This window comes from Apus apus, chromosome Z, assembly GCF_020740795.1.
Source record: "Apus apus isolate bApuApu2 chromosome Z, bApuApu2.pri.cur, whole genome shotgun sequence".
In the NCBI taxonomy this organism is placed as follows: Eukaryota; Metazoa; Chordata; class Aves; order Apodiformes; family Apodidae; genus Apus; species Apus apus.
The window spans coordinates 18,586,153-18,613,126 of record NC_067312.1 but is presented as its reverse complement, the minus strand read 5'-3'; the positions used below and the strand labels follow the sequence as shown (position 1 = coordinate 18,613,126).

At 41.3% G+C, this 26,974-nt stretch overlaps 1 protein-coding gene across 1 annotated transcript; it reads right to left on the bottom strand.

Annotated features, from left to right (window-relative positions):
* Positions 1-3,091: 3,091 nt before the first annotated feature.
* Positions 3,092-26,974, bottom strand: SNX18 (sorting nexin 18). Its single transcript, XM_051643366.1, has 2 exons — positions 25,212-26,974; positions 3,092-5,547 (listed from the first exon to the last, which is right to left on the bottom strand). Exons 1-2 carry the CDS (start codon positions 26,770-26,772, stop codon positions 5,294-5,296), a joined length of 1,815 nt encoding a protein of 604 aa, XP_051499326.1. The 5' UTR covers positions 26,773-26,974; the 3' UTR covers positions 3,092-5,293.

Here is a 26,974-nt window from a genome sequence, read left to right as displayed (position 1 = left end):
ACTGAGGGAGACCCTTACTTAATCTTCACACTGGCTTTCTCACTGTGCAGAAAACAACTGATGCTTCAAAAGAATTAAGAATTATGCAGGTAAGACCCTCCCTGAAAGACATTACTGGACTAGGAGAACGCTAACCCCTGTGCTGAATCAGGCAGGCAGGTGGTGAAAAAAACAAGTTATGTGACCATGTATCATGATGTGCCTTGATACATTTGTTACCATGTGTTACAATGCAATACATGTGTTACAACTAACTTTAATTCTGAAATTTCCTAACTTTTTTTTTTTTTTGTTAAACTTCATGATCCATCTTAGCATTCTTTAATCTAGTTTTTGTGTTGTGTGCAGCAACTTCCTAAATGGAACCCCCCTTCCTCCCTTGAATAAAACAGATAATAGAACATACAGGTGTACCAACACCTGCAGTGCTGCCTCCCAGAACCTGCATAACATCTCTGTCAGCACCAAAATCTACAGTTCACCAACAGAATTAAACTTTAGACTGCTGTGTCAGACCTTTGACCATCAAGGAAAGAAGTTCTTTTTTGTGAGATAAACAAAAAGTTGCTGACCTCACCACCAGAAGAATCTAAGTTACCCATTTTGTGACTGTTCATTATGGCTATTTAGTAATAGCAAAACCACACTGATGATTTGGAAGGCCAAGTATAATCAGGAACTGGAGGAACAGGCTTTAGTAGTCATGGGGCTTTCTGTCCTCACCCTTTCTTTGATCTTCTTCCCCATGCGTTCCCCCTTGACTATCTCTGACCTCCACTTTGTTGTAGCTGTCAGGCCCAACTTCAAACCTGTGTTCCAAGCTGCCACTTCTCTCCTCCTTTGGCCAGGCTCAAAGAACAGCCACACCAGGACCTCCTGACAGCTTCTTTACTCTGATTCTGGTCTGAGAGGTTCAGCATCTTCTGAATGAAGGGAAAAACAATTACAGAGAAAGTCTCACTTGGATGCTGCTAATGGAGGTTAGAACTAAGATTGCTACCAAGAGGAGCTACAGAAAATGTCTCTGCTAAACTTGAGCACAGTAGGACCTAGAGAAACCCGAGTTTAACTTGGAAATATTTGGGTGAGTTTTCACAGGCAGGGTGGCAAGGATGCAAAAGGTAACGAGTCTGCCAATTTCATGTCCTTGATCCAAAGTATGAAAGAACTGAAACTTTCCATCCAAAATGTCTGGAGAATTTAAGAAGAAAAAAAACTTTTTTTTTTTCCTTGAATATTCATGATCTCCTTCTGAGAAATATCTGAACAACTGTCATTTACGTTTCCCAGAAGAATTCAGGCTGGAGCAGACAAGCAGCACAGAAGATGTTAGTTGGCCTGTGAAAATCTGGCAAATTCTGCAAACAGGGTCCCATAATTAATAAAAAATATGCCTATTCCTCACCAAATCTATGATTCTATGATGAAACAATGTATTTTCAGTGTAGGCAGTTGATTACCATTTTCTAAAAATGTATCAGCTTTACAGGCAACATATTTAATTTTGAAAATTTTTTCAGATTCTGTTGGCGCCTTGTGTTGAATGTTTCATCAGCACGTAATCTTCCTTCTGATCTCTCTACACTGGGTCTTACAACACTTCTAAATCAAGCACACCTTGCGATGGGATCCTGAAACTGGTAAACGGAAAACATGCACAAGTCATAAATAGAGGAAACTGTATTCTCTATGAGCATTATATGATAAAAGGGTAGGAAACAAACTGACCTCTGCATTTTAGCTGTTTTTTTAAAAAAAACACTAAATATATAACTAAATATAACCCCTGCAATTTGAATAGAAACATTATTCCTACTTCACTTCCTGGTGAATCTAAGTTACATATATTCCTCCATTGCAGGATCCACAGGTTTAACTGGATTCAGCTCCTTCACATAAATCAATAGCTCAGTGGATCTTCTGGCAGCTTTCAGTTCATCCTCTCTAAGCCCCCCAAAGTATACCAGATACTTAGTACCTGTCAATGCAAAAATTGGGATGCATCAAAACCAAATTACAGGAGTGGAATAAAACAAAGGCATTTAACATTGAGCTACAGAGGTAATTTGCCTTTCTCCACATTTCTTTATTCTAAAAGATTTTTAGATTTCCTTCAGTGTTTCTGAAGTCCCATGCAATATCACTCATGTAACTGTAGCATACATTCAGATCTTAGACCACACAACTCAGCAGTCCATCAGTTTTGAGTGGTCAGTGTTGTACTTGTTCCATATAAAATTAAAACCATAGGTCTCACACAGTGCAGTTAGCATTAGTGGAGTTCAGGTTCCCCACATCAGTTTAACTCCAATTCTGTAACTGATGAAAAGAGGCAGATGCTAACATGGATGCACAGCATCACAGAATGGTAGGCATTGCAATGGACTTCTGGAGATCACCTAGTCCAACCCCTCTGCTAGAGCAGGATCTCACAAGAACAGCAGATCACACAGGAACATGTACAGACAGGTTTTGGATGTCTCCAGAGACAGAGACTCCACAATCTCTCTGGGCAGCCTGCTCCAGTGCTCTGTTACCCTAACAGTAGAGAAGTTTTTCCTTATGTTTATGTTGAAACTCCTGTGTTCCAGTTTGTACAATTTCCTCTTGTTCTGTCATAGGACTTCACTGAGAAGAGCCTGGTCCCAACCTCCTGACACGTGTCCTTCAGATATTTATAAGAATTGATGAGATCCCCTCTCAGTCTTGTCCAGACTAAAGAGACCCATCTCTCTCAGCCATTCCTCATGTGGTAGATGCTCCATTCCTCTAATCACCTCAACGGGCTTGTGTTGGACTCTTTCCAGCAGTTCCCTGTCCTTCATGAACTAGGGATCCCAGAACTGGACACAGTATTCCAGATGTGGCCTCACCAGGGCAGAGTAGAGGGGGAGGATGACCTCTGACCTACTCACCACACTCTACTTAATGCAACCTAGGATGCCATTTGCTTTCTTGGCCACAGACCTTTCCGAACTCTGTAACAATTTAGATCCAGGATTCCAGTCAAGCTTTTATGGTACATCAAGTTTAACCAATTAGCACTCCGACTCTCCCCCTGTCCCAAAAATTCACAAATGAGAAAGTGAGATGAAGGCCATGACAATTTATTTGGGAAAACTTTACGTGTCTGATAATGGATACATATCACAGCTTAATTTCCTTCTGGACACGTACATATCATTAATACTAACCTCCTAGAATACTTCGACAGAACCAAGATCAATTTCTGTACAGGTCTTAATACCTCCACATAGAATTAATTTTATTGTAGTCTGATCTAATTACGGTGAAGACATGTAACAAAACAGTATCTGGCTTAAGCAAACACAAGCCATGGAACTCAGCTGAAACCTAGCTCATCACTATCTCACCTAATTAAATGACATATGGGAAGCTGGAGCATTGCTGGGAAGAGCTGTTAAGGGAAGTGGTCAGTTTTGAATGTAGAACGAGAGACCATGAGGAAGAGAAAAGAGCCAGTCAGCCCTATGACTATCGTCCTCTTAATTTTATGGTCAACCTTGTTGTTTGCAGCACTCTTTCAATAGCCTGGAAATTGAGTTTTTCCTCATTGATTGTCCTTTCATTTACAAATACTGTTTTTTACGTCTTTATTTTTCTGTATTTCAATTATTTGGGTATGTACTAGAAGCACTGCAGAATATAACTTGCACAAAATAGCAATCTCCAAGCATTTGGGGATGAATCTTAAAACCAAAACTACATTCTTACATTTATTCCTCTAAAACAGAAGTGTGGGCTAAGCTACAGAAACTCAGACAATTGAGCAAAAGAACTGCACATTTCTGCTGCGTAGGTAAGGAATGATTTGTACTTAACTGTTGCTTAACTTCCTTTTCCAGGCTTTCATTTGTTTAAGGTCTTTTTGATTAATTTAATTAAAAACAAAAAGGTAAATATGTTGCTTCCTTGGAAGGTTTAATTATTTTTGTTTAGGAGAAAAAAGATAGGATAAATAAAAACCTTTCATACTGACCTATAAGAAGGAAATTAATAGATAAGAAACACAGACTTCAGACTTAATTCAAAGTAAATAAGCCAGAAAACTCTTTAAAATATATTGTTTACATATATATAAATGCACCCTGCTTGTCAAAAATATTCATACAAAAATTAAGACAATTGTTAATTCTTGAGTGTTACAAACATAAAAAATGCCACCTGTTCTCCAAGTCAGTTCAGCCAAGACTTATTTTAGATCATTTAGATCATTTAGATCATTAGTGAACATCCCTGAAAATTTGTAACTTAGTAAACTAATGAATCACAGTGGAGTTTCAACTCAGACAACTGCCAATGCAGATGCAAGTCTGAAGTTAAACTGAATCAGGAACTGACCAAAGAGCACGTAACTTCAAACTTAAAAAATGTTCCAGCTGTATAGCTTGGATTCATATCCCCTTGTTATACATATTTTTTATTAGGTTAGCTCTTCAAGTTTCCACGCACAGTAATGCTGTATGCTAAAAAAAAAAACAGCCAACCAAACAAAAACACCAAAAAAACCCCTCACTGTATTATTTATTTTGGAAAGGGAATTAAATGGTGTATGTTTCTATATGTGCTTAACAATGTAGTACATGTAGCAAGTAGTCTCCATCTTCAAGGAAAGTGTGAATATATTTCTCCTTTCTAAACCAACAGTTGTCATTAGACAGTACTTGCTGTGCAAATGTGATGGCAGCTGATTTTTTCCAGTCAATGTGAGGTTTCATAATCAGTTTCTATTATAAGCATCAACCCTTCTTCATTCATTCAATCATAAAAATGTGACTTACTAGAAAAGGAAAAATAGAGTCTAAAGGCACAGAATCACATAGCTGCTCTAGTAGGAGTCTGTAAACAGAGAATTGTTTGAATTTAGGAAATCCAAAACTAGGAAAGTGAAAAGGCATCTGAAGCAGGCTTTTATCTAGCCAACTTCCTTAAAGACCCAAAGGGTTTTGAGGTCTACAAAGTATGCACTAAAATACTGTATTTCAAAAAGCAATAAGGCAAATAGTATACTCATTATTTCAAAAAAGTTACAATGGTAGTGTAGGCATACACAGTATAACTTAGTTACAATGCGTGGTAATGTTTCTACTACATAGCCCTCTAACTGTTTCCTTTCTACATAACTGGAGATAAAACCAGGGTTCCGGGTGAACAAAAAACATCCTTGTACCACCGTCAACCACTGGTAATAGCTCTTCAGCAGCAGCAGCATTTGCTCTGCCACTTGGGTCACATTCACGCTGAGGGAAGTCCACAAACCAAAGTTCAGAGATTAAACACTGTCATACTTGTGAAGAGCTTCTTCTAGCTTTTGTGTCACTTTTTGAAAAAAAAGTATTTGCTGCTGCAAGAAATGCTGCATCTGTGATTTAAAGTCCCTCACACGAATTTTGTGGAAATGATTAATTTCTGCTAGGGTTGCAAAAGAAATAATGTTACAGCGTTCTTGAATGCCCTCAGCTTTTTGGAGCTCCATCTTCCCCTCTTCCACATGCCGCTTACTCTCCTTTACTTTGGTAAGGGCACCTGTGTAAAGAACAAAACAGAATAGTTTAGCTGTGAGGATAATGTAGACTCACTACTGCACTTCAAGAAGTGATTTAATAACAACAAGGATTTGTATAGGGCTTATTCTAAATGCATCTATAAGTGTGCATATATATATATATATATATATATATATGAATGAAAAGGAATAAAATAAAGCTTTTTCATTAAAAAATCACAGAAGAGTGAATATTTTTAGAATAAACCCACATTTTTTTTTTAAGGTTAAAACTCCAATTTTTGCAATAGTTAGCAAAACATGTCTGTTTCACAATCTTAAAAATCCAATGCTGCTCTTCAGAGAGCAACTGATAAATATGCCAGTAAGTGGGAAAAAATCCTAAGTACAATAAACCTACTAAGATCCATTTATGCCTACATAAACACTAGAAAATTAACTTCATTAAGAGAGTGGACTTTGAGAAACAACGCTTTTCCCAATCTTTGTGCATGTCAAAAGCAGATCAGAATATACAAGATCTTAGCAATATGTCATTCCCCTTCTACACTACAGATACCTCAAAATTAATCATTGGGTACTACAGAATCTAAAAGTTTATTTGCAGAGTTGCAGAAATCCAGGTAGGCTTAACACAGTCTTGTAAAAGCTATAAGAAAAACAGAGCAAAAGTACTGATAGTCATCCTTCTCCAAACAACTAATTAAAGCACATGCATCCTACAAAAATTAAGTTAACCAAAACCAGACCTATCCAAAGAAGACTCACAATTCTAGAGTACCAAGATACATCTTAAGACATTCTCTTGGACTCAGTTTTCCTTAGAGCAACTTCTTTGCCTTAAATATTACATACGTATTTTATTCATATAACTAAATCAAATCAAGCCAGTACAGCTTTTATCTTCTCACAAGATGTTAGTGGATAGGACATTTTTTACATCCTTTAAGATCACACTTAAGTTACTTGTGCCTTCAACTATTCGTGACCAGTCATAACTAATCCAGTATTAGATTACAGATACCACTTCTCACCACACATGTGACTGCACTTCACTGACAGGGCTCCCCTTACAACACCTTGAAGCAATGGTTTTCTCTAGTCCCTGCAGTGACACTAGCCAGCAACCTAACAGATAAACCTCTCTGCCTGTATCTTCCAGGGGCGCATGCTCCACTCTGTCTGCTAGGGCAGCAGGTTTGTTCTCTTGCTAGCCTGAATCCACACATTTAGTAAACACCGTTAGACAAGAAAAATGCAGTTCATTATCACAAATGCTGTCTTCTATCCTTTCCTTTCTGTGCCTGTTTAACGTGCTATTTCAAGTGTGCCTTCCCCAGCACCCTGACACACCTCTGCAATTCAGATCTGGAGCATGACCTTGCACATGGATGTCTGCATTTGCTGCATGCACAGCAGGGTGGGAGGCAGCTGGGGAGCCTGGCTGCTGCTCCCTGCATTTCCATCAGGTGCTGCTCACCTTCCCCCATCTGCTGAGGCTCATTCCCTGACCATCTCCAGCCCTCACCAAGCAGTCAAGATGGAATTGAGGGTCAGTGTACATCCTTACTAAAAGCAGGTCTAAACATCAGATGATTTGGCAGACTTGGGAAAAAATACTGTTGCATTTTTTAATTAAAAGTTGGGGTGTGTCTTACATTATAATTAACATTTGGAATTCCTAAAATCAAAGAATCATGTATGACTTTTCTTCATTCAACTTCTAACAACTACCTCTTAACAATTTCAGTGGGTGTTTTTAATTGCAAACACTTGGAAAATACTACCTCTGTTACCTCTCTACTTTTAAAATTGTATTTTTCTGCTTAATTTGCATTTAGGCTGTGCTGTATCTGGCATCTCCTGTCTGCAGGTCCTGGTATGAACTCTCAGTCATGAGCATGAGAAATTCCCCTCTGGTGTGACACACTTGCAGAAAGACTGTATGAAAGATTTTCCTGTTCTTTTTTTACACTGTGGCAGGGAGGTTATTAACAAAGGAAGTGTAGACAGCAGGCTGCAAGGCTGAGGACACTGTTATTCAAGGGGCAAAAGCCATGCTCTGAACCTGATGCTCCAAAGAGCTGCCTGGAGGCCAAGGGTGGTGATTCTTCCTGCGGGCTTTGAGGTGGTGCCCTGGATCCACACCTTCTTGGTCCCATGGCCTGCTGGTGGCTAAAAGTTTGGCACTGGCTGCTACAGCTGTTTGAGCTCATCATTTCCAGCCTGGCCCAAAAAAATACCACCAAAAAAACCTTTTCCACATGCAGTGATGTCAGCAGTTGGACCGTGCCAGATGATTTGTATTTTCTCCTCTAAGGAGTGAAGAATCTGCAAGGTAGGGCATGATCTGAAAAATATTTAATCCCCTCTTCTGCAAAAAGGACACTTCTTTCAACAAACAAAACCTAGCTTAGCAGAATTTTTCTCTGTGTTTTGTGGGCATGGCAGGAATCCATGCACAGCTGTGAAAAACAGAAAATTGGGACTTGTTGGAAGCCAGATGGAGCTGGTTAAATAAACATGACAACTCTTTAGTTGGCAATGTGGGAAACAGCTTTAGATGTTAGTTCTAGAATGACCAGAAAAATACTGACATTTACAGCATCAGCAACTGAAGGCATAACTAAGTTCTGGAGCATGCTTAATCTTAAAATTATTTTACACCAATAAAAAACATAAATCACTGAATACTAAACCCCTCCAGACTAGACATATTATGCATTGTATGTTTTTTACCATTTAAAAAAAAAAAAAAAAAGAGAAAGATCTACAATTAGGGAAAGGAATCTGAAGGGGAAACTTTCAACCATTGATACTGCTCTCTGAATGCATATGGATTCATACTAGTCTGATAGTGGAATTTTCTTTAAAACCTAAGCAGAGTAGAACCAGAGGTCAGCAATGTATGACAAGAACTTACAAGAACTTAAACACATAATTAAGTACAAACTTGCTTAGTTTTTTTGTAATGAAATTTTTTGTTATTAGTGAAACCACCTTAAAATAACTTCTTAGAGGGAAAAATTTAGCTCATTTTAGGACAATCAAAGAACCTTCCGTGAGCACATAGAAGCAAAAGCCAAGTATTTTATTTTAAGAAGCAGTAAGTTTTTGTAAAATAAAATTTTTAAGTTGTTCAGCATCTACTGAACCTTGCAAGATTCAGTTTAGTAAATCTTAAAAAATAGTAATAAAAAAAGTGTTGTTAGTTTGTATGTCAACAATAACATTTCACCCCAAGTTTTCTCTAGCTACTTCTCTATAGCTTACAGCTACTTTAATCTATATGAGCAAAGCTCTGTGCCAGAGCAGACAATCATTGATGCCCAGGTGCAATGATCTATGCAGGTTTCTCATGGTGAAAGGAGCAACGAGGACAGGGCAAAGGAACTGGGGAGCAGCGCAGCCCTTTGTGTGCATTCCCTCTTGGAAACAAGGGTCTTGCTAAGAGAAGGCCAAGTAGGGGACAGATCCCATGGTAACCTCTACTGTTTCCCAGCCCTCAACTCCTAACCTGTCTTGCCCCAGGCCACACACTATGAACACTCACACTCCATCATCATTAATCTATGTCACCCTCAGCATCTAATCCAGCACCTCCCAGCTCTCACTGACACCCTCGCAGGCTGTTGAGGCTGAGTAAGCCCCCTCTCGCCTAAGTATACTGGCAAAAACACCTCCTGGTGTCTGAATGTAAGGATGTGAACATCCAGTATTGGTCTGGACAATCCAAAAAAGCAACATGTATTTATAAAACAAAAGCAGAACTATGGCAGCCCTAGAAAAGGCTAACACGCATTTTAGGGAAAAGAAACCAGAGGAGTCACTTTCTAATGCATTTTCACTCCAGGAAACCTCCTACTGAATACATGTCTAGGATAAATATCCACCAATGCACTGTTCTCAGAGGAATGGAATACATAAAAATACATTATTGAGGTTTTTTGCTCCAGCTCTATGGATTCTGTAAAGTCTTGCCCATGCATTTAAAACTTCTGGTCCAATGAAAAGACTCTCTTTCAGGAGATCATGTTACAGTGCTTTCAAACAGCAAAGAGAGCTGGGGTCAAAGATGCTGCAAAAAGCTGTGCTACATCTATTTCTGTTATTAAAGGTGGGGAAAGGCAGATATGGATGCTGTTCTTCATTGCCCAGAACCTGATGTTAAACAGACAGTGGTGATCAGGGAATGCTCCTAAGGGCTTAAGAGAAACTTGCAGGTTTCAGTACTCTTTTTGAAGTAAGAGATTAGACAACACAAGATATAAACACATTTAACAACAAACAATTATAATAAAGTTCTAACAGCAAAGAAGACATGGGCAATCTAAAATCCTGCTAGAAAGAAATCCTTCCAAGCTGTAAAACACATAAAATAAACAGCAGCTTAAATAAGTGCTGAAGAGCTATCAGGAAAAAATGATGCTTACCGACTCAGTAAGCCTCCCAATTGCACTGTAAGATCAGCCTACCAGCTGCCAGCCCTATGTTGGTTCTTCATGCTTAGTGTACATGACACAAGTCCAAGTTGCAGCTTACAACATGACCAAAGGTAAAAGTTTTGGGCCTCAGCTCAACTCAAGACTGCAATCGAGATTGGTCTTCACTCAAGTCCTCTGTCTCCCTGGAAGCCAGGTCTGCCCCATGCCTGCCAGCACAGGAGATCACAAGCCAAAGAAGAGCAGTGACTACTAAGGATGTACTATCTTCCCACTGCCCCACACCTCCACCTCTCCTCAAAGTACCTGAAGTTCAGCTTTTGAGTGCTGCATACAGCAGTCAGGAGTGAGATGTCAGCTGTGCCTGAAGCTCCTAATGCAAATAAAGACAAGGTTAGAGAAAGGGAATTATCTGGGGCAGGAGCCCTTTTTGCCCTCTATTTGCACAGCACAGTGGAAATCTGTTTCAGGGATTCTTAAACAACACAAGCAGTAATTACTGATACTGTTCATAATGGTATCACTATTTCTGAAAAATAGTTCCTGTAGCACCAATGATTTAACTGCATACAGTAATACTGATATGGGATGAAACACAAAGCAGCATTAGCTCAACACTACTAGAATACAGCACCTGAAGAACTGGTAAGTATCTGTGGAAGTCAGGGAGGTCTGGAATTCACAGTGACTCTCAGTAACAAGTACCATCCACAAAGTTATGCATATATCACTGCCCTCAGTATATCACTCCAAAATATTGAACTTAAATACTCATCCAGCCTGTAGGAGCCAACAAGTTTATTTTTTAGAACATGCAACTGTAATGCCTTTATCACTACAGGTTATTAAAGTATTTCTTTCACTTCAGTGACAAATTACACAGAGCAAAGAGCAAATTACAAAACAGAGCAAAGAGATTTCTTTCACTAGAAGTGAGATAAAAGTTTACATGTATGTCAGTTTTTATTAGTACAACACTCAGCAAATACCCATGTTCTCGTAACTCTATTTCATACCTTGAGTTAAAGAATTATTGCAACACAACTGCAAAGGGATTTAAAGAAGACACGAGAGACAGAAAAGTTAAGTTTTATGGTTCCCCTTGGGATCTTAAAAAGAACAATATTTTCTGAAACACATTGTTAATGGAGCTGGGGCTGGAGGCAGGGTGAAGCAGCGAGCTGGGTGTCAGCTCAGCAGTATGCGCTGCTCCTCACATGATGGTTCTTTGTCTTTCCCCACTGGCTGCAGCACTGCCAGGAGGGAGGCAGGCACCGGCCAGGACACCGCTGGGGCCACTGGCCATGCCACAGGGCAGAAGCAGTAACTGTTCTGAGGGATGGAAGCAGGCACCCAGCCAACAGCTCCTCCAGCCACAAACTTAAATCTACTCTAATTGCACACCTTAGTCATAAATAATACTGAAAAGAACAACAGCTATAAAAATGGAAGAATGGAAAAAAATGGAGGCAAGTGATAGTTCTGGCCTTGACATCAGTGGTAACTGTGGCAAAACCAAGGAGTGCCATGTCTTGCCCACTGCCCTTGAGAAGTCCCCTGGCCACCAGGTTTTGGTGCAACAGCAAGAACTTGTGTGGAAGTCTGAAAGCTTCTCTGAGCGATGGCTTCCTCACAGGGAAGGATAGCTAGGATTAGTAACTCTGTGATCTTCAAAGAAACTCCGAAACCCACCAGCTGTACCTCAGAAACAGTAAAATAAAATTATCTGTCCAGTAATTTTTAAACTTTTTTATTTTCTCCTATCAGCAATCTACAAAATAAAATTTGATGTATTACTTACTAGAAAGTAAACCAACTTATATTTCCAAGCCATGCAGCAGCCCACCATAGAAAGAAGTGTAACAGTAGGCATGCTGTCTCCTTCAAAGCAGGCTACTGAAGGGAGAGCTTTGGACTAGAGTAATAACTCCCTTGCCTTTACTTTTATGGTAAGACACTTTTCTAATATGAGACACCATCTCTAAAAGGAAAGGAGAAAATACATTTATTATGTTGCTTTCATCAAAGAATGCAAAACCAGAAAATATAACTAGAATTGAGTTTTCTTTTTCCTTACCTAATGGTGAGGTTATTTAACCACAGCCTTTTGCTTAACGTTTTCAAAAGGCAAACCTTGAGTAGCCCATGTGTATGCACATTTTTCATATACTCTCCTTCTGAAAGAAATGACTGTGGAGGAAACAAATTTATCTCTAATGCAGCAGAGTGCTGCCAGAACAAGCCTGTCTACTTGGCTGTCCCACTTACACGAGATCTAGTAGAGATGTTGTCATGAGATGACTCAAATGACTAATCCAATAAAAAACTGCATTTGGCCTGGAAGGAAGCGAGCCAGTGGCTTAGTTTTATCAGTGACTTAGCTATGTGATCCAGCTCAACCCAGGGCTGCACAATCGTAAACTTCAACACAAGGGAAGTTGCAGAAACACTACAGCAGATTACACATAACATGAAATGCTACTCCGGAAAAAGGCCCCAAACTTCCCTCTCTCAATTCAAAGTGAAGTAACAAAATTGTGTGCAGCAGAGCAGAGATTTTACTACATTGGCAGATTATTTGGTCAAGAATGTGCTGAGCACAGATTAACAAAAGAAGCCTATGTTGAGACTCTGTAAATTCTTTACGTTTTCTGGCCAATATTTGAATGGAAAGCAGCATAATGGGAACTTGCCTAAAATAAAAAGCAGAAGACTTCTCCAGTAGGGACTCAACTGTATAGAAGACATGTCATAGGGAAAAAGTAGCATGCAGTAATTAATGCAGGAATGACTGGCTACTTTAAAATCTGGTTTTATACTTTTAAACAGAAAATATAAAGTGATTTCCAACATCAAAGGCAAAACGATGATATTCTTTCTGAAAGCGCCAACATGACGGAGTTTTCAAAGCCAGTATTTCTAATTCAAAGATAATATTCTTCTCCTTAAGGGTGAAAACTACTTTAACAATGCTCTATTTTTTCAATATCAAATTGCAATTAATTTAGTATTACAAAGCAGTTTTTTTATGGATATGTGAAAATTGCTATAATGCCAGGTTTATTTTTTATTATTACATTGCCCATTGTTTAAAAATCTACAGAATGAAATATAACTATCCTATAAATCTAGGCTCATAAAACACAGTACTCTGCTAACATCTAGGTTAACACTGACTGATCACAGGATTATAACGTCAAACAGAATTATTTGTTTTTCCAGTTACCCTGTTTCAAAGCTCATCAAAAGCTGTCACCCACAGACGCATTCTTCAGTTCAAAACAAAATCTCCTTCTAACCTACACAATTCAGAGATCATGCAGAAATACAACGGTCTTTGCTAAAGATTTCAGAAACTTGATATCTGGTGGTTTTAACATATATATTGATTAAATTAGTATACAACCAATTAATGACAGTGTTAAAATGCACAGCATCAAACGTCATTCAATTTAGAAGAACTACTAGGGTTAATGGACACTACATATGTCTGACTAATTTGTTCTTTAATTTTAAAAAATGCCATACTAAAGACCTGATTAGACTAATTGTGCATACACCTGCCACTTGTTGTACATACATATAGGAAGAGCCTACATGGCCAAATTATTTATTCAGATCTACAAGGACTGTAATCACACCTGTGCATGTGCAGACTCTCCAAAATGCTCTTGCTACTGAAAAATATTTAAATTATCACATTGGCAATGTGCATTTAAGTTCCAGAGTCCCCCAGAGGAATCTACAAGCTTTGGTGTGCAGCACCTCCAGCACAAAGTTTTGCTCGGCCACACTGCTATGCAAGCAACAAGCCATAGTTTGAAACAGTTTCTAATAGGAGGCAAGAGCAAGAAGTCAAAATAAAGGAAAGTATGAGTTTATTGCATCTACTGCCCTCCCCCCCATAACCTCATTAACAAAGCAAGAAAAAAATGGATGGAAGCTTTCTATTCAAATTTTGAATGCAGTGACTTCAAGACTAAGATATATTTAGTTGTATTGTACACAGTGTTTTAAGAAAACTAATGCACGTTTCTGTGTTCATGAGTAGGTTCTGAGTTTACAGGTACCTATGGTGGTATCTGAAAGGAAGCCTGTCAGGAATAATTTTGTCTTAAAATCCAGCTAAACTGTATATATTTCTGTCCGTTACCACAAATGGAGCATTCTGCACTGCAATCTGAGATGCAAATACTAGGTAATGGTGATTTGCCCAATTCTGTGGCAGTCTGTACTTTCAAGCACTCACATGCACCATTTAAAGAGTTTTTCATCGGTATGGCTTCATCTGACACTGCAGACTGGGGAAGAGAAAGGAATGAAACATAAACCAGGGTAATCACTAGAAATACGGCGCATTTGCCTGTTAGAAAGCCAGTCGCATTTTTCGGGGTGGACATATTTGAAAATTTAAGTGATCGCAATTTGCATAAGTACCAAGCTAAAATCTTTCAGTAATGGTAAGTATTTCTTACCAGCTTACATCTAAACAAGGCATCAAGCAGATTTTTAAGATAAATCTCAGTTTCTCCAGAATTTAGGTTGGTCTGTTACAGGTCAGCCATCACAGGTTCTAAACACCAGTTTCTCTCAATTAGGATGCTACGAACAGGCTCTTCTCTGCTAGAATGATGCTACAGACTATTTAACAGCTTTTTTAAGTGCGCTGTTCATAATGCTACTTCAAGACAACAACCTAAAGCAGAAATGATGCTATGCATGTGTGACATTATTTTGGTTTCAGTAAAACTGGTTAACAGAACATGAACAGATATGTCTCCTCTGGATCTACAGAAGACAAACGAGTCAAGGCCAAAATTAAAAATACATTGCAGATAAAACTAACACTAGAGGTAACATAGGTCCACTGCTGAATGAGGTGGGTGCCCTGGTGACAGAGGATACAAAGAAGGCAGAGGTACTGAATGTCTTCTTTGCCTGTCTATACTGCTGGAGACTGGTCCCCGGGGCTCCTGAGGCCCCAGAGGAAGTCAGGATACAGAAGGGTTTGCCTTGTTTGATAAGGATTGGATTAGGGATCAGCTAAGCAATCTGGACATCAATAAATCCATAGGTCGTGATGGGACGCACTGATGAGTGCTGAGGAAGCTGGTGAAAGTCATTGCTAGGCTTCATAATCTTTGGTAAGTCATGGGGAACAGAAGAGGTACCTTAGGACTGGAGGACAGCAAATGACACTCCAGTCTTCAAAATAGGCAAGAAGGAGGACCCAGGTAACTACAGACCCATCAGCCTCACCTCTATCCCTTGAAGGATGATGAAACAATTTATCCTCGGTGTTGTCTAGAGACTTGTCAGGGATAAGAGGATCATTTAGAGAAGTCAATATGGTTTTACCAAGGAGAAGTCAGTTTAACCAACCCAATAGCCTTTTATGAGGACATATATGAGGACATAACCAAGTGCATAGATGATGATAGAGCAGAGGAGGTGGTTTATCTTGATTTCAGTAAAGCATTTGACACCGCCTCCCACAGCATCCTTCTAGATAAACTGAGGAAGTGTGGTCTCGATGATTGGGTAGTGAGGTGGATTGTGAACTGGTTAAAGGAAAGAAGTCAGAGAGTTGTGGTCAACGGGACAGAATCTGGTTGGAGGCCTGTATCTGGTGGAGACCTTCAGGGGTCAGTACTGGGACTGGTACTATTCAACATATTCATCAATGACCTGGATGAGGGAACAGAGTGCACTGCCAGCAAGTTTGCTGATGACACTAAACTGGGAGGAGTGGCTGACACACCAGAGGGTTGTGCTGCCATTCAGTGAGACCTAGACAGGCTGGAGAGCTGGATGGAGAGAAATTTAATGAAATACAACAAGGGCAAGTGTAGAGTCTTGCATCTGGGAAAGAACAATCCCATGTACCAAGATAGGTTGGGGACTGACCTGTTAGAGAGCAGCATAGGGGAAAGGGACCAATGGCATCCTGGTGTGTATTAGAAGGGGCATGCTTAGTAGGTAGCAGGAGGTCCTCCTCCCTCTGCTGTGCCCTGGTGAGGCAGCATCTGGCTGTGACTGAGGGGTGACCTCATTACTGTTTATAAATATGCAAAGGCCGAGTGTCAGCAGGACAGAGCCAGGCTCTTCTCAGTGATGTCCAATGATAGGAAAAGGGGCAACGGGAGCAAGGTGAAGCGTAGGAGGTTCCATGTAAACATACAGAAAAAATTTTTCACTGTGAGGGTGACAGAGCACTGCGACAGGCAGTGACAGAGAGGTTGTAGAATCTCCTTCTGTGGAGACATTCAAAACCAGCCTGGACACATTCCTGTGTGATGTGCTCTAGGTGATCCTGCTCTGGCAGGGGGGTTGGACTAAATCTTTCGAGGTCCCTTCCAACCCCTAAGATTCAGTGATTCTGTGATATCACATGGTAAGTTCTTCAAAATTTTCTTAAGATTAATGCGATGTAGGTGAACACGAAAACACATGAAATGCTGTGTATTGATATCCATATAACACTAACTGCAGAATCAAGTATAAATGCAGGTTCCACCAGCTTATACAACCCGTCTTCATTAGGGTGCTATGAAATAACTGCTTTTGTATGTTCCCTGTGAAGGCTGAAGGGAAGCAAAGAGCACAATTTATGGTGTCTGACTATCCATCATAATCTGCTTAGCTCTTCTACTGTGCTAAGATGAACAAATATGACATGCATAGACAGTTTAACATAAATTCATATAAAAAGTGTTGAGATCCAAATGAAAATGTAGATGCTGCTCCACATTTTCCCTAGTACCCTTTAAATGCTCGCTCTTAGAAATGTGAATGCTCCAATATCTCCCTAAGGACAAAAAGAAGTAGACTGCTTGTTGCACGAAAAATATGCAAGGTAAACCATCATTAATGTAATCAATTAAAATATATAATACAAAAACAGAACAAGTGAAAACTATAATAATATAGTGTTATATTTGTAGTATATATAATAAACACTATAGAGTATATATTCGATTGTTATTTTATGTAAAATTGCAAATATATAACTTTATTAAATTAATATATTAATTAAGTCCATAATATAATATGCCTTTACAAAGGCACAAGAGGTTTGTTCACCTTTTTAGGAGGAAGGGATCTGCCTCTTTGAATATGAGCTTACATAAAACTGCAAGCAGCTTGAAAATGTAGTGCTATGTCCCAGTTTTGCTGGAACAGAATTATAAAATCATTTTTCTGTACACAGAAACTGTAGTTTTGAGAGGATGCAGAGTACAATTCTTTGAGAATGAAAGTGATGAGATATGTATGCAGGTTTCTACAGCAACCAAAGTGGAGGGTAGTTTTGAGCCATGCAGGAGCAGTGGGCTAGGAGGGGTGCAGCCCAGGCAGCTGACCTGAGGTGGCCAACCCAAGTACTCCATACCAGAAACATTGCCCTCACTACATATCAGGATGTTTGCAGGGATGTTTTTTTTTCCTGTGCCATGGCTGCCTTCCCAAGACGGTTCTGTCTGTCCCGCCTGTCGTCCCACGCCTGAGGCCTCCTCCTCTGCCTTCTGGCTGGAGCTGCTGTGATGGCAGCCTTGGCTTCAGCCTGCACAGCTGGAAGTGCACAGCTCACCACTGCTGTCTGGAGCCGAGTATAACTTTGTATCTTGTATTAGTATTGGGGTTAGTATTATAAAATCATTGAATATGCTGGGTTGGAAGAGACCCATCAGGATCATTAAGTTCAGCTCCTGTCCCTGGAGAGGGCACACCAAGAATCACAACATGTGTCCCAGAGTACACCCATGGGTCTCTTTTATTTTTCCTGATTCCCCCTCTCATGTGAGGTTGGGTGACAGAACAATTCCCTAAACAGGAACATGTAATTATAATGCTATTTGATAGAACAGTTCTTTCTTCAGTATACTGCTAGTTAGCCAGCATAGCTATTAATGCCTATAAAGATTCAAAATGGTAAGTCTGAAAAAAAAAGAATAGCAGGTGGCTGTTTGCCATGGGACAAAAAAGCAATGTAAGCTCCCAATCATGGCATGAATCTGTTTTTCCCATTCTTCTGAAATAACTGCACATAGGTATAAAAAGGATAGTTCAGTTATTTGCGATGATACAAGTTCTCCATCCATGATGTGTACCTATCTAAACAAAAGCTGAAACCATCACTGATTCCTGCTCTGCTACAGTAACAATCTAAAAGCACTGACAAGAACTGAACAGATTGTTTAAATGTATATGTAAATATATATGTATCCTAGGTTGCATAAAGAAGAGTGTGGCCAGTAGGTCGAGGGAGGTCATTCTCCCCCTCTACTCTGCCCTGGTGAGGCCACAGCTGGAATACTGCATCCAGTTCTGGGCTCCACAGTTCAAGAGACAGGGAACTACTGGAGAGTCCAGAGGAGGGTGACGAAGATGACACAGGAATTGGAGCATTTCTCTTAGGAGGAACGGCTGAGAGAGCTGGGACTCTTTAGCCTGAAGATTAGCAGGCTGAGGGGAGACCTTATTAATGTATACAAGTATGTAAAGGGTGGGTGCAAGGAAGACAAGAGCCAGGCTCTTCTCAGTAGTTCCCAGTGTCAGAAAAAGTGGCAACGGGAACAAGCTGGAACACAGGAAGTTCTATTTAAATATAAGGAAAAACAACTTTACAGTGAGGGTGATGGATCACTGGAACAGGCTGCCTAGGGAGGCTGTGGAGTCTCCATCTCCGGAGATACTCAAAACCTGCCTGGATACAGTCCTGTGTAAAGTGCTCTAGGTCATTCTACTTCAGTGGGAGAGTCGGACTAGATGAGCTCTAGAGGTCCTTTTTCCAGCTCTAGCAATTCTGTGATATATTCTGTCACTGATTTAATGAGATTCCACTCAAAAATTTAAACCATACTTTTCACTAGGTTGGTTAGTTTGGTTTTGGTTGTTTTTGTTTGTTTGTTTGTTTTTAAAATTTTATATAAATCCCCCTGGCCTTCATAAAATATATAAGCAAGATTGTGCAGAAAGCATTTGCCATTTTTTTGCTCTAGTCTTGCAAGAGTCATGTTTTGCAGGCTAAGTGAAATATGATCTCATTTTTTTAATCAGAATTTTCAAATTCTGTGCTATTTGAACAAATAATTTAAAAGTAAGGTACCAGGTAGATGAGTTTATGCAGTCTGTACACATTAACCTGGCATTTTAACTGTTCAAACAAAGTCAAACAATGAAGTAATGGAAAGACGCTGAAAGGCTGAAGAGTGTCCTTGTTTCAAAGGTGACTGGCAATGCAGAAAAGTCAGCCAGTTTGAGAATGTCCTTATAAAGATCTGGAAGAGCTCCGAGAGTTACCTTCCACCTTCATTCTACCAATCCTTGTCTTCCCGGCTTGGATGGAAGTCCTTTTAGCAAGACCTGGTGTTCTCTGAGCTGCAAGAGAACCATCTCACCATCTAGATTCTTCATAAGCTGTGAGCTGAAAAGGTATTACATAGTCTTTGAAATAAAAGTACTTCCTGTTTCTACAAAATAATTTTTAATTCTTCAATATCAACACTGTCCCACTACTCTCTAGCTGCCTACAGGGTCTTCCCAGTAGACAGAGTCTTACTACCTGTGGTGAGCAAGTACCTGTAAGACCACAAGAGGTGAAAATGTCCTCCCTGCCTGCAGTCACAGCTGCTGCAGGTGTGACCTCTGATCAAAACCTCTCCAGCCTGTTAGGACTAAGTGGGCAGTCTGAATAGACTCTCTGGTATGCAGTAATGCATGCAGTCTCTCTCACTGGAGGAACAGTTGCACTCTTCCTCTATTGCCAGCTGTTTTTGAAAAAAAGTCACAGGGGTTTTATTAGCTCTGAAACATCCCTCTGTCATCACATGTCTGAGGTATCAGGCTAGCAGGTTTCAAAAGGTAACAAGAAAGAGAAAGATACCAGTACTGCATGAAACTTACTCCCTTAAAAAGCTTAAAGTAAGAAGTGATCATGATGAGAAGAGAAAAAGAAAGAGCCCATACCCATGCATCTTTCAGGCAGACAGCACACAGAAGTCCTTTTTTCCCCTCCTCTTTCTGCTTCTCTAAGGCTTAATTTTAGCCTCATTTATTTTTGTCCTGGGATTTTACGAACACCAAGGAAGATACGATTTTACACAGTTTCTACTTGTGAAGGTTCTTGCACATTTTAGCCACCTAAAGGTTTCAGTTTTCTTTAGGTTGTCTTCAAATACTGGGAGACAATACTGGGCGAAGATGCGACAAGCAGACAATGCTGTATCATCACTGTTACAGCAATAGGAAGGCTGACAGGGCAAAAATTACAAGTCATCCTGGAGCAACCCATCCTTTCTCATCAAGCTCCTTAAACTGATGAGAAGTAGGTACCCATCTCTTCTTACTGTTGTAAGGGTCATCTGGCTAGGATTACATGCCTAGCTCTTAGCCAATAGCTACCTGGGTTGAACTCCATGCCTTTGCATGTATGTATCTGAGGGACAGAGGAAAAAGAAAAAAGCTGGATAAAAGGAAAAAGCATGAAAAAAACAAGTCTGGGGAACAAATATAAGAGGTTAGAAAGCAAGAAACAGAGAAGGTACTGTCTTCACACTGTGATTTAAAATCTCAGGTATGGATTCTTACCATTCTGATTTGTGAAAACATATACCTCTTCCTACTTCTGAAAAAAAATCCCCAAACAAACCAACAACAAAACAAAACAAAACAAAAAACCCCATGGTGGAAAATGTTAGAGGGTTCCAGGTCTCACTTTTTTTGGGGTTTTTTGATGCCTGAAATTTTGATGCATTTCCAGCTGTAATGTTTTTTTTTTGCCAAAAATTTTGTAAGATACTTTAAAAACATTCAGCACATTCTTTAAAGCCAATGTCTAGAACTAAGTTTGCTTCAGGTAAATAAGACCATTTGCCTTATTTTCCTGTTTACAAGAGTGATCAAGAAGCAAAAAGGTATTTGAGATTTTTTTTTTCTTAAATCTTGGCATGCAGCGGAAACAGAATTGTTGTCTACATCTTACAAGATAAACTACTTTGTCAAAACTGTTCTGCAGAAATCATAACCAAAAGTGTGCCTAGCATTGACATAATAATGTCAAGAGAAAGGAGAAATCTACAAAGTAGAGATGAAACCGCAAGTTAGCATTTATTCCACTTTAAGGAACCACAAAAGGCCAGTTACAGTTAATTCCTCAAACAAAACTTGAAAGGAGGAAACCTGAAAACCTGTTAACTCTACTACTCTCACTAAGCAAATATGAGAAGGTAGTCAGACACGCATGAGCTACAGTACTAGCACACATATCTATATACAATATCATTATAGAAATTCTTACACGTATGTAAATTTTCTGAACCTCAACTTGCATGGGCCTGCAGTGAGCATTTATGTTGAAGATTATTCAAGTCAGAAGATCTCATTAGTTGAACAAAGCTCTAGCAATTAATATTTAGGAATTATTTTGCCAAGAATGCCTAGGGAAGTTCCACAAGTAGACCTTAAAAATACAGAAAAGCAGGCATTACCCAACACAAATGAAGACAGGAAGCCGCTTTTCTTCTCAAAATTAAGGCAACTGAATCTAGTATTTCTTAAAAGATACATCAGTGCTGCAAAAGGAAATGACAAAAGTGCAGCTTAGGTTTTGAGCCTACTCAACTCTTCTACAAATGTTTTGCCAGAGGCAAAAGAAAACCGAGTTCAAGCACATCTAACATATTTAGATCTTCCACTCCAAAAAACACATGTATGTATAGGAAAACTTTCACGCAAGCCCTTTATAAGAATTTACCTATGAGGAGTTGAGGGCTAGATTCATAAAAATATTTGGGTTCTTAGATGCTCAAGATACTGCTCTGCTACCACCTACCCCTACAGGTGCCAGTTTTCCCATAATCACTTAGTTTTCTAAATAAAACCTATAAAATGATGAGACATTTGTAAGGGATGTATGCCTTGGCACTGATATGTCCTGTACCAGCCTCAGTGGGACTCTGAAATCAAGCACTTCCAGATCTAAATGTGGCATTTCCAGCTCTGCATGTTCCTCACTGTAGAGCTCAATCCAGTGAATCTTCAAAGCTGAACTGGAGCACACACAAAACTGGGTAAGGTCTCTCCAAAAGTACTGACAAGTTGATTCTCAATTGGCACAGGGGACAGGAAAGTTTAAATCCTTCTGCTGTCTCTTCTGGAGCAGCAACTTTAAATTCTTCCTCCCCTCATAGAAAATTCCTTAAAAACTGGCTGCTCAAGATGAAGGAGGCAGAGTGAAAGGAATCTTTAAAAATCTCCTACTGAAGCAACTGCCATTTCATAAAATACCTACAATAGTAATAAGATAATTAACAGACTGAAAATATTGTCCTAGTTGACTGGTTCACATGTTTTACAGAAGTGATCAAAACGTCAATCCCTGTCAGCACACTTCAGATAAAGTATGATGTCCTCAGCACAGCAGGCAGAAAGATCTGGATCCCTAAGCAATTAAATGCACAACAGTTAACACATTTTCCTTTTGATATGCAGACGAAGCCACAGCAGGGCTTACATGGCTTTGATTCATAATTCCAGGAGAAAAGACAAAGGCCATATGGAGCAAAATGTTGGTCTCTAACTTATTGTCCTTTTTTCTGCTTAAGTTGCAGAAATACCTGAAAAAACCCAGAGATGCAGACTTCTAAGTCCACACCACAAAACACACTTCCATTTTGCATGCACACTTCCATTTGCACTATGTAGAAAACAAAGAAGTACTCCAAACTTCAGAGTTAATCTTTTGAAAGGAATGGCCATGAGAGCAATGCTGCTGTTTCTTACCACTTCAAAGGATGCTCTGGGGTCATTTTACTGCACAAAGAAGTTGTACATTAGAAAACAAAACACTGGAAGAAAGACATGCCAACTCTATTTTTCAGATGATCTGTTATCACCAACAGATATTTGTTTAGTCTATAGAGACAATAATCAGTCACAAAACTGGCAACTATCCCAGATAGCGTATTTAAAAGAAAGCTAAGAACACCAAAACATTCATATTTAAGTTAAATTTGAGTTTGGGATTTAAGAGTTAGACCTTGTTACAAGTAACTCTTTAGAGTAATAAAACAGCAATATATAGCATTAAAATAACATCTTCCTCTCAGTTTTCTTCCAGTTTGCCTGTTTCATATGAGGAATAAAACCAACAAACATATAATCCAGTTCCAAGCCTGTTCCAACCATGAATGCAGACACTCACGAGACCTCTCAAGCCTATGCCATTTTCCAACGGCCAGTACGTACCAGGGATAATAGCGCCGGAGGACATACACGCTCAGAGGTGCTGGAGCATTAACACCTGCAGTCAGACTGACTGTACATTTCTCCAGCCAGCTCCAGGGCAGTGCTCTGGCACAAAATCAGCATTATTTGTGTCATGCTCATGCTCTACTCTAGTGAAAGCTCATGTAGATGAACTTTCCCTAGTTCAGGAAGGTAAAAGACGTGCAAAGTCAAAGAGAAGCACAAAAGTAACAGGGCTGAGTGAAGCACATATCTTGTTATTCCCAATCCTCTCTTTAAAGTGTCATCTCCAAAATTACTGCAGTGAAGAACTCTATATAGCCTTAAATAGTACATATAATCTGTTGGTCTTTTTCACCCAGTGAAAAAGAGCTTTCATTTATTTTTTTTTCTAGAAGCATATAACTAATCCTATTATTAGTTGACAACTCACTTTAAAACACTCTCCTCTCAAATATGAGACATCATCAAGGGCATCCTTCTCTCCAAATTTAGAATACTTGCATGTTGTTATCAGAATACAATGCCACAGCAGCTAGAAGAACAACCCCTCAAAGGTTAGGTTACACACTTCCCTTTTCTCTTCAAAATAATATTAAGATCTTTTAAGTTTCCACCCACAAATTTCCAGATTCAATAGGAGAACAGAAATCTGACTTAGATGCATGCAATTTTTATGAAAAGCTTACTTTCTTAAATAAAAACAAACTGTGCTTTGTACCAACTCTGTTTCCTCAGATTTTGCTAGCAATAATGCACACCTCCTGGAAGGCATCCTTTTTGATCTATTGAAAAAACTCTTCAAACTCTTTCATCATAAAACTCAAGGTGCTGTTCCAGACAAAAAACCCTGGAAATGTCATGTAAAGGCAAAAAAGACTGATTCACCTTGACTGACAACTCAAACTCTGCCTCTTGAGATGCCGAACAACACTTACTGACCTCCAAAATCATTTCAATGAAGCTCATGCATATTCTCAGTTAACTGTTACACATCCATTTCTGCAGGACATATGCAACGTTTTCTTAGCCTCTTTTACAGCTCAAATTCACACAACTCCCTGATCTTAAGAGTTGAAAACTACAGGTAAGAAATATAACAGCAAAAAGAACGAACGATGGGCTAGTCTTCTCACAATGGTGAAGAATACATGAATATCATTAACTTCACAGCACGGAAATGAACCTACACATATAGTGCTACAAACTTCTATTTATCTGAACAACTGACACTAGTTATATAGCAGATTGTTCTTTCATTTTTGGAGTTTCTTCTTTCTGATGGATCACAAAGTGCCATACAAACAGCAATCTGAACCTCCAAGCTTGTTTCAGCTAGAAAGATGCTGAAAGGAAAGCAGGCAAGCGACATCTTATGCTAATAAGAACAAAGGATAAAAAACTCCCACTACAAACACCGTGGCAGACCCATTATCTTTACAAAGGCATCAAGAGAGTTCAATGCATGGTCGAACTGAGAAATCCCAGCAGCTTTAAATATCTCATTTGACTGACACAGCAAGATGCACACATCACCAAGCACACCTCAGACAAGGTGGTCAATTGGAGAAGTACCTGCATCTTCAGATTACCTCATATTTATTATCTATTAGATGAGAGATTCAAGACAACTAATGTGCATCAAAAAGTAACAGACGTTTTCATACCACTTTATCTCCACAGTTTGTAAACAAGCGCATTAATCGTTAATGTATCAGCAATATAGGCAGACATGGTTTCTTTGAGAGCGACATAGCCAAACACCACAACCCCTGACCATTAAAATTCCCAACTATGTCTAGACCTTTGGCACAGACCAAAAATTGTCACTGTTGCATTTTTTGTATTTTTAGCAACAGTTTACCTTACACACCAATTTTTAACCCAAGGCCAGCAAACCAGACACAGGGCTGATTTTGCCCCTGGTCCCTACGTCTGCGTGCAATACCACTGATGCATAAAACCTCATCATTTCACAAAACATGTAAAGGTGTTACCTTTCTGGACGTGGATGATGTCTGGAAAGTTGGCCAAATGCCCCTGATACAGCGCTAACAAATCCATCACAGGATCTAGGTCCTGCCGGGGCTGATCTGCAAAGAGGTCCCCAATGGCGTCGTAGGCATCTGCAGTGAAGGCTATGGCTTGGTTCAGGCCAGCCGAAAAGGCCTGCTGGTCCAGCTCAAACGCCTGACTGAGGCACTTAAAGGAGTGCCCCACCTTCTGGTATTCTTTCTTGAAACCAGTGACTTGTTTACGGGCAAACTCATTGGCCGTGTGGTTAAGCTGCAGAGCACTCTCGTCCATCTTCTTCGTGAAGGCTTTGAAGCCATCCACCTGGCTTTCTACCTCCTGCAAGTCCAGGCTGGCCCCGGGGCCCGTGGGGACACTGATGGTCAGGAAGAAGTTGGCACCCACCATCTCATCCTTCTCAGCCTTGCGCTTGCCTTGTTTCCAGGCCTTCTCATCCGTGCTGGGACAGGTGAGGAAGTGCTGGAAGGCATCGCACTGAGCCAGCACAGGGTGGCTGCACATGTGGTCCATCCACCAGGCCAGGCCTTTGCGACGTTTGGAGATGAAGTCCTCCTCGAAGCGGCCAGTGGCCTGCTTCTCCGGCAAGTGGGGCACGGAGATGACTGGGAACTTCTCCGCCAGGCGCCCGTAGAGCCAGTCGAAGTGCTTGTAGCGGCGGTGCACCTGCTGCCCAGTGTGGCTGGGCACCAGCTTGTAGGCAATGTAGCTCTTCATGCCCTTGAACTTGGTTTGCTTGGTGGGGTCCTCGATGGAGCACTGGAAGGGGTAGGGGTTCTCCTGCCACTCAGGGCCCCGGGGGCCCAGCACCACGCACAGCTTGTCCCCGTCCTTCACGAAGCCCGACGCCTCGCCCAGCACGAAGGCCTCCCCGCCGGACTTGACGAAGGTGGAGAAGCGATTGAGGTTGCGGCTCACCGTGGCCGAGCTCTTGGCGCCGCCGCCGAGCGGGTGCGGGTGGCCGCTGGGGTGCCCGCCGCGGCGGGAGCCCAGGGAGAGCTCGGAGCGGGTGGACAGACGGTAGCGGCCCGAAGCCCCGCCGCCCGCCGCCTCGTAGTCGGGGTAGGAGCTGCCCAGGGCGCCCGGCTCGTCGGCCACGGTGGAGCTGTCGTCCCAGTCGTCGTCCCAGTCATCATCGCTGCCCTGGCTGGGCTGGTAGGAGACGCCGTAGGGCGCGGGCGGGTAGGGGTACCCGCCGGCGGGGGGCAGCGGGAAGGGCTCGGATGCCGCTGCCGGCGGGGGCTGCTGCGCCGCCGGCTTGAAGGCGGCGGGGGGCGGCAGCGGCTCGAAGCCGCCGGCGGGGACGTTGGCGTAGCGGGAGGGCGGCGGCGGCTCGGCGGCGGGGGCGCGGATCACCTGCACGTAGGAGGCCGGGAAGAGGCCGCGGTCGCCGCGGCTGTTGACGCCCTCCAGCCAGCCCTCGATGTCCTGCTCGCTGCAGAGGCTCAGCACCTCGTGCTCCCGCAGCGAGATCTCCCCCGGGTTCTCCGACCTGAAGTCGTACAGCGCCCTGGCCCGCAGCGCCATGGCCCCGCCGCCCGGCCGCCCCTCGCGGGGGGCTCCCGGCCGCCGCCCCTCACCGCGCCGCGCCGGCGGGGCCGCGGCACAAGCCCGCCGCTGCTGCCGCCCGCCTCCGCCTCCCGCCGGCGGGGACGCTGCGGCGGCCCCTTCCCCGGGCTGCGCTGCGCTGCGCTGCGCTGCGCGGCCGGCTCCGAGTCCTGGCTTCACC

Bases quoted from the DNA above. Each gene is read 5' to 3' on its own strand.
- SNX18 (XM_051643366.1), bottom strand. From the start codon at position 26,772: ATGGCGCTGCGGGCCAGGGCGCTGTACGACTTCAGGTCGGAGAACCCG. The intron at 5,548-25,211 runs GTAACACCTTTA...TTCTTTACACAG, and splicing joins CATCATCCACGTCCAGAAAG to GTGCCCTTACCAAAGTAAAG.